The sequence below is a fragment of the Lithobates pipiens genome, unplaced genomic scaffold, assembly GCF_037356315.1.
Source record: "Lithobates pipiens isolate NorthernLeopardFrog02 unplaced genomic scaffold, aLitPip1_a1.2 Scaffold_23, whole genome shotgun sequence".
Lineage (NCBI taxonomy): Eukaryota > Metazoa > Chordata > Amphibia > Anura > Ranidae > Lithobates > Lithobates pipiens.
The window spans coordinates 319,318,327-319,331,966 of record NW_027507785.1 but is presented as its reverse complement, the minus strand read 5'-3'; the positions used below and the strand labels follow the sequence as shown (position 1 = coordinate 319,331,966).

Genomic DNA, 13,640 nt, shown 5'->3' with positions numbered 1-13,640 from the left:
CTTATTGGCTGGGAGGGGAATCAGGAAGACAACAGGAAATATTAATTTGCTATTGTCACACAACTGGGTGGGCTCAGGGCGCAGAGCACTGAGCCCACCCTTTTTTGAAACCAATTAGAGCCTCCTGCTCTAATCATGTGGTTCAAAAAAAAATACAAATAAACATTGAAATCCATGTGTCCGGCGCCCTGCATGTAGATTAGGGGCCGGGCGCATGAGTTCACGGGGGCGGCGCCCCTGCGCCCTGTATAGATGGACCGCCACTGGTCCTCGGTTTAGTAACACTTTAATTTTCTTTACATTTACCTTTATTACTATAACATGAGGGGACAATAGCCCCAAACGTGATAGCTTTTTGCTGTGACAGGTTCTTTTTACTAAGATGTGAGGTGGCCTTTTAGACTGTTGTCTCCCTTGCCTTTCATTGAAGCTAATGTGGCACAGATTGTTCTCCATTAGCTTCTTCGTCCACCACATCAGCTAAGGAAGAGACATCTGACCCTGGAAGTGATGTAATACATTTGACTTCCATGGTCATTTAAGGGAGATTAGCAAATGGTCGTTCCCTGGTTTCCCTCTGTTGCGCCCACCGGCACCGCCATGTAGACATGTGCACTGACAAAAAATGTGTTCATTTTTGTTTACGTTTTATTAGTTTGTTTGATTTTTTCAGAAATTCGTAAATTCGGAAAATCGAAAATTCGGAATTCAGAAATTTTGGGAATTTTCACATTTTGATTTTTTGGATTTCTGAATTTCCGAATTTTAGATTTTCCGAATTTCGCAACTCCGAATTTCCAAATTTTCAGTTTTCTTATTTTCGAATTTACGAATTTTTGATTTTCCGAATTTCGGATTTCCGAATTTTGGATTTTTGGAATTCGGGAATTCAAAGATTTGAAAGTCTAAAAAATTTGAAAATCTGAAAAAAATTATTAAAACTATTAAATTAACGAGCACAAATTTATCCGAAGTTATGAATTATCTGAAATAACAAATGCCGCATCTAAACAAATGGAAGGGAACAAATTAATAACAAATAATTAATAATAAATAATTAATAATAATAAAAAAGTTTTATTATTATTAGATTGTTACGTTCCATTTGTTTAGATGTAGCATTTGTTATTTCAGATAATTCGTAAGTTCGGATAAATTGATACTCATTACGTTCACTAACAGACAAATTTGAAAGGGAATTAGAATACCTATAATTTAATAGTTAGTTATTATTTAGAATTAAACAGATTTTCTTTCTTTTTTTTCTGATTTTCGAATTTCCGAAAATTCGGAATTCCGAAAATCCGGAATTCCGAAAATCCAAAATTTGAAAATTGAAATTCGGAAATCAAAAAATTTGGAAATCCGAAAATCGGAAATTGAAAAATTCGGAAATTCGGAAATCCGAAAATTGGAAACTCGGAAATCCAAAAATGAGAAATTCGGAAATCCAAAAATATGAAATTCAGAATTTCGGAAATTCTGAATTTTGGAAATTCTGAAATTTCGGTAATTTCTTAATTTCGCAAATTTTGAAATTTGGAAATTCTGAAATTTCATAAATTGAAAAATTCGGAAATGTCGGAAATTCGGAATTAATGAATGTGTCTAAATTCATTAAAAAACGAATTTGGAACTAAACGAATTGCACATATTAACTGCCATGCCTGTCCCCAAGTCCGCAGGGAGAACACCGGAGCCGTAGATAAATGGTGGAGGTGGTCTGATAGGCAAGATGGTACCTTTGGCAGGCTGTGAAAGTGCCCCTGGAAGGCGTCAGTTGTGACGAAACGGCGTAGGGAGGAGCGACGTGCTGATGTCACCGTGTACTGCGCTGGACCCGGAAGACACGGGCAGCGTCTAAAGAGCCGGCCGGCTTGTTGATTTTAACAGAGCGCTTATGAGAAAGAATACGTTTGTAAGTGCAATTCTTTATTTTAATAATGACTGTGTGTACGAATTACACTATGGAGGCATTCTTGTTTTCCACATGGGAGAGGAATATTGCCTAGAAAACCTTGGTACCATCTGGGACGTTATTGTGGGAGCCATCCTCCTGATCCTTAAAGTGAACCCCTGTCTGCGAAAGGATTACATGCTTGAGCAGATCTCCCTAAAAAGAGATCTTAAAATCTGGTAGGAGACAGTGTGAATAGAGGTGGAGGATCTCTCTTGGAGTTTATCATCACTTTTCGGGTGTTTATTTGCTATGTGATGTCACGAGGAATAGACTATTAAGGATATAAGCACATTTGGAGGACTTTGCTATATAATTTATTTGACCGGATGTCGGGAAATTCACTATTTTTTCAATTTATTAACCGGTTCCCGACCAGCGCACGACGATGTACGTCGACAGAATGGCACGGGCAGGCATATTGGCGTACAAGTACGTCCAATCTTCAATGCCGCCCTGCCATCGGGAGCGCGCCGCTGGTCGGGACCCCCGTGAGTCCGGTCGCGGGACCCGCGGACTCGATCGCCGCGGGCATACCCGCAATCGTCTCACGGGACGGCTGAATGGAGGAAATGCAGTGTAAACAGCATTTCCCCATTCTGCCTAGCAACTAGTGACACTGATCTCTGCTCCATGTGATTGGAGCAGAGATCAGTGTTCACTAAATGAAAGCCCAACCCCCCCCCACAGTTAGTAACACACCCCTAGGAACACTTAACCCCTACACTGCCACCCACTGGTTAACCCCTTCACTGCCAGTGTCATTTACACAGGAATCAGTGCATTTATATAGCAGTGATTACTGTATAAATGACAATGGTCCCAAAAATGTTTAAAAAATGTCCGATGGGTCCCCCACAATGTCGCAGTCACGATAAAAAAATAATCGCTGATCGCCGCCATTACTAGTAAAAAAAAAAAAAAATTTATAAAAATGCTATAAAACTATCCCTATTTTGTAAATGCTATAACTTTTGCGCAAACCAATCAATAATCGCTTATTGCGATTTTTTTTACCAAAAATATGTAGAAGAATACGTATCGGCCTAAACTGAGGGAAAAAATTTTTTTTTATATATTTTTGGGGGATATTTATTATAACAAAAAGTAAAAAATAATGTGTTTTTTTCAAAATTGTCGCTCTATTTTTGTTTATAGCACAAAAAATAAAAACCGCAGGGGTGATCAAATACCACCAAAAGAAAGCTCTATTTGTGGGAAAAAAAAGGACGTCAATTTTGTTTAGGAGCCACGTCGCACGACCGCGCAATTGTCAGTTAAAGCGACGCAGTGCCAAATCGCAAAAAGTGGTCTGGTCTTTGACCAGCAAAATGGTCCGGTCTGTAAGTGGTTAATTGTGCATTTTGAGGACTGTGTCACTTCACGAATAGTTAAAAAAACTTTTTCTATTAGGGCGGCACAGTGGTGTAGTGGGTAGCACTCTCACCTAGCAGTAAAAAGGGTCGCTGGTTCGAATCCCAACCACGACACTACCTGCCTGGAGTTTGCATGTTCTCCCTGTGCCTGCGTGGGTTTCCTCCAGGTACTCCGGTTTCCTCCCACACTCCAAAGACATGCAGATAGGTTAATTGGCTTCTGTCCAAAATTGGCCTTAGTATATGAATGGGGACCTTAGATTGTGGGCTATCTAGGGGTAGACACTCACTCAGGTTGAACTGGATGGACTGGTGTCTTTATTCAACCTTACTAACTATGAAACTATGTGTATTTAATTTTTGTGGCAAATCATGTTAAGCAATGATTTTTCAGCGCAGCTAATTGGTTTGGAAAGGCTGTGAAAGGGGCCGTGTCCACTTTCACATTGAAGCTCATCGCCTGATCTACAAATTCAAGTGTGTTTAAAACCCCTATCTACCAGCTGCTGTGTAAAAATGGTGGTTACAGATTTGGAAAAAGCTGCTGGAAACTTTCTGAAAGCTTTGTGAATTCTCGCTGAGTCTAAAGGTCTCCAGGGAAGCATACACTGGCTATGATTAGACTCTCACCTGTCAGGTAAATACCAAAATCCAGGACACAAAAAGCTGAGCTTACCGTAAGGTTCTTGACATGCAGCTGAGGTTGCTCATCGTTAGTGGGTTGGATGACAATGTAGAATGGAACGCTCATAGACTTGTAGAGGGAATCGCTAACCGAGATCATGAAGAAGTCCCCTGTGGGTTCTATGCCGCGATGATGAGACTGGACGTACTCGATAGACCCGGAGGTGACTTGCTGCAAGCTAAAAGAACCTTAAAAAAAAAAATACAAAGTCTAAGTCTGTCTCCATTCAAAATGTGTCACCGTTCCTAAATCTCCATTTCCTGGACTATAGGTGTGTGTGCAGCCTATTGCATTAGGGTGCGCACCCCAAAGCTCAAACACACAAGATTTCCTCTGCAGCCTCGGCTGCCCTGGACAGTGAATGAATGGGAAGTCCTCCGTGCTGAGCGAACTTCCTGTTCATTCACAAACTGAAGCATAGTAAACAACCGTTTGCTATGCTTCCGTTACGATTGAACAGAGTGAGTGAGTGTGCTCACTGTATTCATTTAGAAAAAGAAGGGGCTGGTAAATGGCAAATTGATTACCCCCTTCCCCCACTCTCCATCCTGAAACATCCCCCTCAGAAGCCGGGAGGGGGGGGGGGGGACCAGTAGCACTGCGGTGGTGGGGCATAGCACAGGGGAAAGATGCGCAGTAAGGGAAATTGGCATCACACAGAGTAATTAGGGTGTGCCCAGGCACACCCTGCCCACCCCCTGCGCACACCTATGTCCCAGACCCAAATCCACCTCTCCTTCACAACTTCCCCTCCTCTAGGTTTTATTTTACAGATCTGTGTAAAGAAAAGTACAATTTGATTCTCATGTTTGCAAATCTGATATATGCACAGTGCCTAAAATTGAATGTACAACATATATATATATATATATATATATATATATATATATATATATATATTGTATACACAGTATATATTGTATACACAGTATATATCTATCTACAGTATATCTATCTATATATATATTTATCTTAAGATAGATAGCTATATCTATCTATATATATACACACACACAGTATATACAGTGGTGTGAAAAAGTGTTTGCCCCCTTCCTCATTTCCTGTTCCTTTGCATGTTTGTCACACTTAAGTGTTTCGGAACATCAAACCAATTTAAACAATAGTCAAGGACAACACAAGTAAACACAAAATGCAATTTGTAAATGAAGGTGTTTATTATTAAAGGTGAAAAAAAATCCAAACCATCATGGCCCTGTGTGAAAAAGTGATTGCCCCCTAAACCTAATAACTGGTTGGGCCACCCTTAGCAGCAACAACTGCAACCAAGCGTTTGCGATAACGTGCAATGAGGCTTTTACAGCGTCCTGGAGGAATTTTGGCCCACTCATCTTTGCAGAATTGTCCTAATTCAGTTACATTAGAGGGTTTTCGAGCATGAACGGCCTTTTTAAGGTCATACCACAACATCTCAATAGGATTCAGGTCAGGACTTTGGCTAGGCCACTCCAAAGTCTTCATTTTGTTTTTCTTCAGCCATTCGGTGGTGGACTTGCTGGTGTGTTTAGGATCATTGTCCTGCTGCAGAACCCAAGTTCGTTTCAGCTTGAGTACACGAACAGATGGTCGGACATTCTCCTTCAGGATCTCTTGGTAGACAGCAGAATTCATAGTTCCTTTTATCACGGCAAGTCTTCCAGGTCCTGAAGCAGCAAAACAGCCCCAGACCATCACACTACCACCACCATATTTTACTGTTGGTATAATGTTCTTTTTATGAAATGCAGTGTTCCTTCTACGCCAGATATACTTGGACACACACCTTCCAAAGAGTTCCACTTTTGTCTCATCGGTCCACAAAATGTTGTCCCAAAAGTCTTGGGGATCATCAAGATGTGTTGTGGAGAAATTGAGACGAGCTTTGATGTTCTTTTTGCTCAGCAGTGGTTTTCTCCTTGGAACTCTGCCATGCAGGCCATTTTTGCCCAGTCTTTTCCTGATGGTGGAGGCATGAACGCTGACCTTAACTGAGGCAAGTGAGGCCTGCAGTTCCTTGGACGTTGTTGTGGGGTCTTTTGTGACCTCTTGGATGAGTCGTCGCTGCGCTCTTGGGGTAATTTTGGGCGGCCGGCCACTCCTGGGAAGGTTCACCACTGTTCCATGTCTTCGCCATTTGTGGATAATGGCTCTCACTGTGGTTTGCTGGATTCCCAAAGCTTGGAAATGGCTTTATAACCCTTTCCAGACTGATAGATCTCAATTACTTTCTTTCTCAATTGTTCCTGAATTTCTTTGGGTCTCGGCATGATGTGTAGCTTTTAGGCCGGGTTCACACCACAGCGATGCGGGAATGCCGCAAATCCGCGGCGTTTTCCCGCATCGCACACCTCCCGCCGGCAGTTCACACTGCCCTATGCGGACGGCTGGGAGTGTCAATGATATGTTAATGACACCCCCAGATCCGTCCGCATATCGCAGTGCGATCTGCCGACTTGCACAGGAATCGGATCGCATGGTGTGAACCCCCATGCGATCCGATTCTGTTGCGGACCAAAAAAAGGGTCCCGTGCGAGTTTGCTGCGGGAGCGATGCGAATTCAGCCATACTATCTGTATGGCTGAACTCGCATCGCTACGGAGATCGGATGTGATTTGCGGTGCGAATCACATCCGGATCTCCCCCCGCAGCAGTGTGAACCCAGCCTTAAGGATCTTCTGGTGGACCTTACTGTGTCAAGCAGCTCCTATTTAAGTGATGCCTTGATTGTGAACAGGTGTGGCAATAATCAGGCCTGGGTGTGGCTAGAGAAATTGAACTCAGGTGTGGACAACCACAGTTATAGTATGTTTTAACAAGGGGGGCAATCACTTTTTCACACAGGGCCATGATGGTTTGGATTTTTTTTCACCTTTAATAATAAACACCTTCATTTACAAATTGCATTTTGTGTTTACTTGTGTTGTCCTTGACTATTGTTTAAATTGGTTTGATGTTCCGAAACACTTAAGTGTGACAAACATGCAAAGGAACAGGAAATGAGGAAGGGGGCAAACACTTTTTCACACCACTGTATATCTATAAATAGATCAATCTATCTATCTATCTGTCTATCTGTCTATCTGTCTGTCTATCTATCTATCTACAGTATATATATAGATATATAGATATAGATATATAGATAGATAGAGATAGATAGATAGATAGATAGATAGATAGATAGATAGATAGATAGATAGATAGATAGATAGATCTAGTTATAGATATATATACTGTGTGTGTGTACATATCGATAGATATAGCTATCTTATTAAGATTTTATATATATATAATATATAAAATATAGAAATATTCCTTTATCCCATTGTTTTGCAAATCTATGTACACTACAAACTGTATGATTGAATCGGTTCTGATATCGCTGTTTTGTAACCTGACAGCTTCTTATTCTAAATAGGAAACCTTCATTTTGTTTGCAAATATAACAAATTCTAACTACCAGCAAGAATGAGGCCTTACATTTAAAGAGCACCTGTCATTTCATATCCATCATGGCAGGCGCCTGTTAGTGGGCATCCACTCACCTGCTGCCACCACGTCCCTCACCTTGTTGTGTCACTGCCACAACACCACCCGTCCCATTAAAGTGAATGGGACTGTCGGTAAGCCAACAGCGGGTCAGAGGAGGAGCTGACAGCTGGTCAGAGGAGGAGCCAACAGAGGGTCAGAGGAGGAGCTGACAGCTGGTCAGAGGAGGAGCCAACAGCGGGTCAGAGGAGGAGCCAACAGAGGGTCAGAGGAGGAGCCAACAGCGGGTCAGAGGAGGAGCCAACAGCGGGTCAGAGGAGGAGCCAACAGCGGGGCAGAGGAGGAGCCAACAGCGGGTCAGAGGAGGAGCCGCTGCGGGACAGAGATGACAGTTGCTCTTTAAAAATTATGATTTAAATCAAGCCTTTTTACTAGTGATTTAAATCAAATCTGCCCTGATTTGCATGTCTTCAGACTTGCTGACTTCTGACTTCATATGTCATAGAGTAAAGCAAAGAAAGACAGACAAAGCCAGGAATATAACCGGGAATATAACATACTTATTTTTATCTCAGAGGCGGACTTTTCTGAGCCAGGCACGGGCAGCGTGTTCTTCAGATGTCCGAATTGTGGCTGCGTCTCCATAAAGAATATTAAATTGTCAGCCAGGGTGTCCGCGTCAGACGCATTCAGGTGGGCTGGGGTGACGACAGATGAAGATCCTTCATCCACCACAAATATATCACCTGTAAATATGCAAAAGAAGAGATTAAAAATATTCACACTTAGGTTAGCTTCACATCTTGTGTGTGTTGGGAACGCACGTAAAAAAAAAATCGCACGCTTTCCAGACACGTAGAGAAACGCGCTGCCCTTTTAGCAGGCGCATGGCGTGCTTAATTGTTGATCAATGTGGTTCAGTGCGAATGTCGGTAATCATTTGTCAGTACAAAAAAAAAAAAAAAAAAGGCCGGGCGACGTTCTGCCCGGGTGTATGTCGGTTTGTCCGGTCGGAGTCTGTCAGACATGCATGCTTGAAAAACAGCAGCCGAAAACCAGCAGACTCCCGGTCAGCGCTCTCAGCCAGGGCCCTGTACAGCCTACCTGACAGGACCCAATCCAATATAACAAAACAATATTTACACTAAAAATGCACTAAAATCATTATTAGTGGACACAAACATATCATAAAACTGTGAACGTAGCCTTTTTTTTTATTAGATTTTTTTAACTTTTTTAAAAAAAAAAGTGTAATAATAAAAAAAAGTTTACATTTTTACATTTATTTTATTTTACAATGTTTATAAATATATATTTTTTTACAATAAATTTTTTTATGAGACAGGGAATCCAGCAGTGTCATGGGGGTGGGGGAGGCGTGGCACAGTGACAGTGGGCACACAGGGGGTGGGTATCAGAAGTAGGCAGAACAGGGAAGGTGATTGGTGCAGGGGAAGCAATTACAATGCCCTGTGTCTGTGTCTCTCTCTGCAGCAGCTGAAAGCCAGCAGAAGGGAGAGAAACTAGCGTTCGGCAGCTGCAGAGAGCCGCACGGGGCATGTTTTTGTAATTGCCCCTCCGCCCGAGCACACCAATTGATTCTTGCTGTTCGGGCCCCCCTGTGTGCCCAGGGCGCCCTACAGGAGGGCTGATGGTCCCCCCTATCAGCAGCCCTGCTCTCAGCCAATGGCAGACGGCGGAACAGCTCGGGGGAGATTGCTGAACTAACCTTGCATTTTTAGTACAGCGGCTCCAACTGGAGCTGTCAGAAACTGTAGTGTGTACTCGGCTTTAGCCTCATTATGTGTTCACTCAGAACATCCTTAACAACCCCAGGTCTCTTATCTTTATACCTTTGATAGACCAGAGCAATTTTTGCATTTCCATGATTGGCCTGTTTATTGGGGTATAAATATTTAGTCATTTAAACCGAAGTTCCACCCAAAAGTGGAAGTTCTGCTTTAAGCACTCCTTACCCCCTGACATGCCACAATTGGCATGTCACTTCTTTGGGGGGGGGGGGGGGGAGTGGGTACCTAGTTTTGACAGGTACCCAGCTCCCATTTCCACTCGGGCTGCCTAGATGACTCAAACTCGTCTCCCACTCCCTGCAAACTTCTGAGACACGTCTCAGGTCCCAGAAGATTGCCCGGCCATTGAGGAGGCATAGCGCGGCTCGCGCATGCGCAGTGCGCACCTGGCTGTGAAGCCACCAGCTGCCACAGCGGGATGCCCACACTTGTAATGCTGGTACCGGGAAGAAGCAAGGGAGGGAACCGAGGGTTTGGGCGGCCACATTGCTGGATCCTGGGACAGGTGAATGTGTGTCGGCAGATACACTTTTTGTAGCTGCTGACTTTTAAAAAACCCAAAAATAGCTGGAACTCCGCTTTGTGATAAAAAAGTAAAGCATGTTTTTGTTTTTTTTCAAATCAAAGTAGGTTTTCTTTTGGCAATACTGACATATACATATTATTGTCTATGTAATCTACAGATATAAAATAAACAAACAAAAAACAAAAAAAAAAAAAACTTTTATATATTTTATTGTAAGTTTAAAAAAAATGTTTAACTATAAAAAAAAAAAAAGTATACATTTAATTTTATAATTTGTCCTGTTTAAAATGACACTAAGATGAAAAGAAAATCTTACATAAAACCCTAATCATAAAAAAAAAAATAGGAATTAAAAAAAAATTTGCAACAAAATAATAGCTCTGGGGAGAAGGGATAGAAGGAGTTAAATCCTTAGTTAACCCTAATCAAGTATTTTTGTGTTTAAATCAGAATACATTTGCTTTTTTTTTTTTACTAGTAAGTTTTTTTAACTGATGATAAAGGTTACACCTTTGATCTACAGATGAATGATATTGTAAATACAATGTACCAATTAATTGTTACACTGTATTACTCAATGATACTTGCAAATTTTGGTTTTAAATGTGTATTGCGCTGCCATTAAAAATGAATAAGGTGAAACAGGAATGCCCTCCATTCCATCAGGACAGACAGTAACTCAGTCCAAAAGAATGTTATATACTACGGCAATCTTTGCTGGAATTGTTTAAAGATGCAATGCATTTTGGTGATCGGCGTTCACTCCATCAGGGCTAATCGTAGACATATTTAGTGTTAAATAAACAAAATGTAAATCATTATAATAAAAAAAAAATATATTTTGACACAAAAAAAATATATATGCACACACATACATATATATTATGTATATATATATATATATATCTATATCTATATCTATATCTATAGTGTATATTTATTTATTATTATTAATATTAATATATTATTATTAATTTATTAATATTAATATATTATTATTAATTTATTAATATTAATATATTATTATTTATTAATATTAACTATTTATTAATTATATATATATATATATATATATATATATATATATATATATATATATATATATATATATATACACACACACAATATACAGTACGGTATATAGACACACACATACATTTACAAGAAAGGGGCCTGCATAAAAAATATGAATTCACAAAAAAAAAAAAAAAACTAAATACACATAAACATATACACTGTATATTTGCAGTATATACAGGTACACATATCTACCTACAATGGCTGACTTATTTTCTTTTTTCCAGTGCACATGTGTGTTTTATTTTTATTGCAATATGATCAGATACTTTTTTTTTTTTTGGCCACATTGACGGGCACAAAACTCATGTGCAACTGCGCTACAATGTGCATGCAAACATTTGAATGCCGTCTTAAACTGGCCATACATGGACCAAAATTCGACTGGCTCAGCAGGGACCAGCTGCATTTCAGTCCATGTGTGGCCGTCATTATTTGGCAGATGTTAATCTTTAGATCTTTGTGAAACGGAATGTTGGAAAACTTCTGATGATCAGCGGCTGCGGCCAATCAGGGACCATTTTTGGTTCAGGATTGTTTCACTATTTTTCCCCTCAATTTGGTGCCCATCAGCTGAGGATCATTTGGTTTACTTTGTCCCCTTGTATTTGGTCCTCATTAGTTGAGGATCATTTGCTTATTTTTTGCACTATTTGTCGCCCCCATAAGTTTTGGATCATTTGGTTACCCCCCCATTTTTCAGCCACCATTAGTGCAGCATCATTTGGCTACTGTGCCCTTGTTCTGCGCATGTGCAGTACGGTGGATGCATTTTTCGATAGGGCATTATTCTAAAGGACGCCCCCTCATTCCTGGTCTCCATTCAGGATCATTCTACTTTGTTTGTACCCCTTATTTCTGGTCCCTATTAGTCCACAATCATTTGGTTACCTTGCCCTCCTATTTTTGGCGCCCATTGGTTTAGGTTCATTTATTTACTTTGTCCCTCCATTTTTGGTCCCTATTAGTTCCAAATCATTTGGTTACTTTGGTCCCCCATGTTGGTCCCCACTAATTAAAGAGCATTTGGTTACTTTTCTCCTCCATTTTTAAATTCCCCTTTAGCTCAGGATCATTTGGTTCCATTGCCCCCACATTTCTGCCCCCCATTCAGAATCATTTGGCTACTTTGTCCCCCTATTTTTGTTCCCTGTTAGTTCACGATCCTTTGGTTACTCTGTCCCCCCATTTTGGGTCCTCATTGGTTCAGAATCACTTGGTTACTTTGCCCCTTCATATCTGATCCCCATTCGTTTAGGATTATTTGGTTACACTGTCCCCCAATTTTTGGTCCCCATTAGTTCAGCATCATTTGGTTTCTTTGTCCCCCCCCATTTTTTGTCTCCATTAGTTCAGGATCATTTGGTTTCTTTGTCCCCCCCCATTTTTTGTCTCCATTAGTTCAGCATCATTTGGTTTCTTTGTCCCCCCCCATTTTTTGTCTCCATTAGTTCAGGATCATTTGGTTACTTTGTTCTTTCATATCTGGTCCCCATTAGTTCAGGATCATTTGGCTACTTTGCCCCTTCATATCTGATCCCCATTAGTTTAGGATTATTTGGTTATACCATACCCCAATTTTTGATCCCCATTAGTTCAGGATAATTTGGTTACTTTGCCCCTTCATATCCAATCCAAATTAGTTTAGGATTATTTGGTTACGCCATCCCACAATATTTGGTCCCCATTAGTTCAGGATAATTTAGTTACTTTGCCCTGTCATATCTGGTCCCCATTAGTTCAGGAAAATGTAGTTACTTTGCCCCTTCATATCTGATCCCCATTATTTTAGGATTATTTGGTTATGCCATCCCACAATCTTTGGTCCCCATTAGTTCAGGATAATTTGGTTACTTTGCCCCATTATATCTGGTCCCCATTAGTTTAGGATAATTTGGTTACACTGTCCCCCCATTTTTAGTCCTAATTAGTTCAGGATCATTTGATTACTTTGCCCCAATACCCCACACCACCACCATTTTTGGTCCCTATTAGTTTGGGATCATTTCGTTACTCTGTCTCCCCATTTTGGGTCCTTGTTAGCGCAGGATGGTTTGGTTATTTTGTTCCCCCACATTTGGTTCCCATTAGCAGGATCATTGAGTTACTTTTTCTCCTAATTTTTGGTCCCTATTAATTCAGGATCATTTAATGACTTTGATCCATCCATTTTTGGTTCCTGTTAGTTCAGGAGAATTTCGCAACTTCGTCCCCCTATTTTGGTTCCCCATTAGTGAGGATCATTTGGTTATGTTGTCACTCTATTCTCGGTCCTCATTAGTTCACAATCATTTTGTTACTCTGTCCCCCAATTTGGTCCCCATTAGTTCAGATCATTCGGTTACTTTGTTTTCAGTCACTATTAGTCCCCACGAGTTTAATGAAGTCAGCTGTATATTTATATACTGTACCTATTAGTTACTTGGTTGGTGGTAGTCAGTTTTTGTACTGAAGGATTAGGGGGCCAGCGCTGTATTTGGACATTTTTAGAGCATTGATATTAGAACATTTTTCCTTGCTCTGTTCTGATTTCTTCAGACTATGAATCCCCAGTGGTACGTACAGCCACTTATATAGATCCAGTCGTCAGGGGAAAAGCACAATTTCAAAAAGCAGAGGTGAACCATTTTCCGCGCTGTCTGGCGTGCCGTCTTTATTCATAAGGGATATTTTTAGCCACCTACGCTCTGGCTATAACATATGGTAAGTCGCGCTCTTCGTCGAG

General features: G+C 40.8%; 1 protein-coding gene across 1 annotated transcript in view; it reads right to left on the bottom strand.

Moving 5' to 3' along the window:
* LOC143926656 (FRAS1-related extracellular matrix protein 1-like) overlaps window positions 1–13,640 on the bottom strand; it is a 264,491-nt gene that overhangs the window by 148,493 nt on the left and 102,358 nt on the right. The window contains 2 exon segments of the mRNA XM_077450596.1: window positions 4,010–4,206; window positions 8,062–8,247. Of these exon segments, the coding sequence (XP_077306722.1) occupies window positions 4,010–4,206; window positions 8,062–8,247 (383 nt within the window).